Here is a 2,571-nt window from a genome sequence, read left to right as displayed (position 1 = left end):
GGGTCTCGCTCTTGCTCAGGCTGGTCTCGAACTCCTGAGCTCAAACGATCCGCCCGCCTCAGCCTCCCAGAGAGCTAGGATTACAGGCGTGAGCCACCGCGCCTGGCCCCATTCTCCACTTTTATGATACTTTCTGAACTGTACCTGTCACCACACCTAGCCCACTTCACTTATTTCAGGTAGCTGTTCGATCCCTATAGCCCTATGAGTTTGTCACCCCAGTCTTAGACCTTCTTGCTTCTTATCTAGGGGAGAAATCAACGGATGTTCAATCTAATCTTTTACTTTTTTGTTTGCTTAGGCTTTATGATCTATATAGCTTCCAGGTCATTCCTGTCCTGGGAGAGGTCATTGCAGGAGACTGGAAGTCCTATCAGTACCTCGTAGAGAGTATCCGAAGGTTCCCATCTCAGGTACAAAACTTCTATAGCTTAAAACAAAGACCCTAAAGTTGAAATCCGGGCAATCCTTGCTGTATCTTTCCTTGTGTTACAGGAAGAGTTCAAGGAGATGATAGAAGATGCAGGTTTCCACAAGGTGACTTACGAAAGTCTAACATCAGGCATTGTGGCCATTCATTCTGGCTTCAAACTTTAACTCCTTTCCTATCCTGGAGCGTGAACCAGTCACATCCTGTTGAAAGCCTGGAACTGAAGGATAATCTGGCAAATGAGACAGCAGTAGAGCATCTCCTCTTAAGGATATGTGCCTTGGACTCATGTTCTGAAGTGACCAATCTCAAAGCAGAAGAAACAAATGCCTGTCACTTTTTGCAGCTTACATTAGTTGCTGCATCAGGCTTTCTCCCAGAGTTATTTGGTCTGGTTTTTTGCTCGACTCCTGCTAAATTTCTCTTGGCTGTGCAGTGTGTGGTTAAGGTAAAACCAGCACTAAAGCACAGTTTGGAAGTGTATTTGTAGCTTCTCTACTTGTGCTGCCTTTCAGAGGGATAATGGATCATTGATCCCAATGATGATTTTAACCGGAAAACTGAACTATACCTGAATCAACCTTTCAGCCTAGGACTGAGTCTAGGGCCAAAAGCCAAGGCCCAAGTCAGAGGGCTAACAATCACTACTAGAATTGTGTGCTCAATCAGTAAATGAGTTTACAATTTGGTGATATTTGCCATTTTTTCTTGAGGAAATACATTTTTTTCCATCATTCTTTCAGTCAATCATCTTCTACCAAAGCTACTATGTGACCTCAGTCTTATCATAACGAAAACCACTCACTAAATCCTCATTGGAAGAATAACTGTACCAGCAAACTCTTGCTTTCATGTCTTATATAGGGAGCTTTTTTGTCAAAATACATTTGAAGAAAAAGTTTTATAGCAAAAAAAAAAAGTTTGAAAACTATTTGTGTAGCCTAACCTCCAATACTCAGGGACGGAGCTCGGCAGAGCTTGTCTCCTTACTACTGCCCACTGTTTGATGTTAAAATGAGGCCATAAGTATTTTGTGTAGATGACACTTTAGGTTTTTAAGGGGCACAGTACAGGATCATTTATATACCTTCACTTAGCAAGATCCTGCCCTCTCACTGATAAGCTTCCAGATACAACCAGCTGTATACAACTCTCTCCAAAGAACAATAGCTAAGAGCATTTGATAAATGCTTAGAAAAACTTTTAGCTTACATTTTTTCAGCCAGCTGGAGCCTATTGGCCTTTGAAATTAACAGGAAGGAGCAGGCACTGGAAGGAACTTCATAAACCAACAACCCAGTCTTATCTCCATAGCAACGTGATTTTCTCACATCCGAATCAAAAAATAAAAGTTAAAAGCTGCCAACCTCCCAACAGTAGATAATGGGCCAGATCAAATTCAATCAGAACCCCCAATGTCTAGCTATATGGTCTCGAATCAGCTCTGGGGTCTATTGCTGGAGACAGATCGTCTATTTGGAGTAGGGCTAATTGGACAAGATACAGTTTCAGAGGCCAGATTCCTGCTGGGCTTCAAATAGAAATCTAGCCAGGTCACTTAAGAGGGAAAGGGGATAGCAAAAAGATGAATTACGGCAACATTTTCAGTCTGTTTACATAAATATAAACCTAAGTCACCCCAATTGCAGTCTCCTGTTTGTCCCACAGTACCTCATCCCTCTTTCCTGCAGACAGCAGGGGGAAAACTGCCACAATGGTAAAACAAACTTTTGCACCTCTGCCCTGAAACCCTCCCAGTCCTAATGTGGGGCCCTAAAACCTACTAGGACCCCTAGCATCACTAGGTCCCCTACTGGTGAAGAAAAACTTCCAGAGGTTACTGACCTAATGCTACTCTTAAGAGGGGGGTCATGACCTATCAAATTTATCACTTTCTTTACAGCCATAGCCCGGCTGCTCAGAAATCCCAAAGGCATCTTACAAATGCAAAGGAAAATTACATATGCAACTAGAAATCAAGACCGTTCTTGTAATTACCCAAGGTGGGTGTGGGTTGTTTCAGCCTCTAGCGTATTTCCTTCTACCTATAAAAGCTAAATCTGCCATATTTGGTTTTCTTCCTAAGACTGCAATCTTCCCCAAGTCAGTAGCAGGAAAACTTTATCCATAGCTTTGAGTCT

At 42.5% G+C, this 2,571-nt stretch overlaps 1 protein-coding gene across 1 annotated transcript in view; it reads left to right on the top strand.

Moving 5' to 3' along the window:
- COQ5 (coenzyme Q5 homolog, methyltransferase (S. cerevisiae)) overlaps positions 1-1,769 on the top strand; it is a 50,959-nt gene extending 49,190 nt beyond the window's left edge. The window contains 2 exon segments of the mRNA XM_012650184.1: positions 302-413; positions 496-1,769. Coding sequence (XP_012505638.1) covers positions 302-413; positions 496-597 — 214 coding nt within the window. The 3' untranslated portion in view covers positions 598-1,769.
- The last annotated feature ends 802 nt before the right edge of the window (positions 1,770-2,571 follow it).

This window comes from Propithecus coquereli, unplaced genomic scaffold (assembly GCF_000956105.1).
Source record: "Propithecus coquereli isolate 6110/MARCELLA unplaced genomic scaffold, Pcoq_1.0 Scaffold314, whole genome shotgun sequence".
In the NCBI taxonomy this organism is placed as follows: domain Eukaryota; kingdom Metazoa; phylum Chordata; class Mammalia; order Primates; family Indriidae; genus Propithecus; species Propithecus coquereli.
Note: the sequence above shows the minus strand (reverse complement) of the source record. Positions and strands in the feature narration are given on the sequence as shown.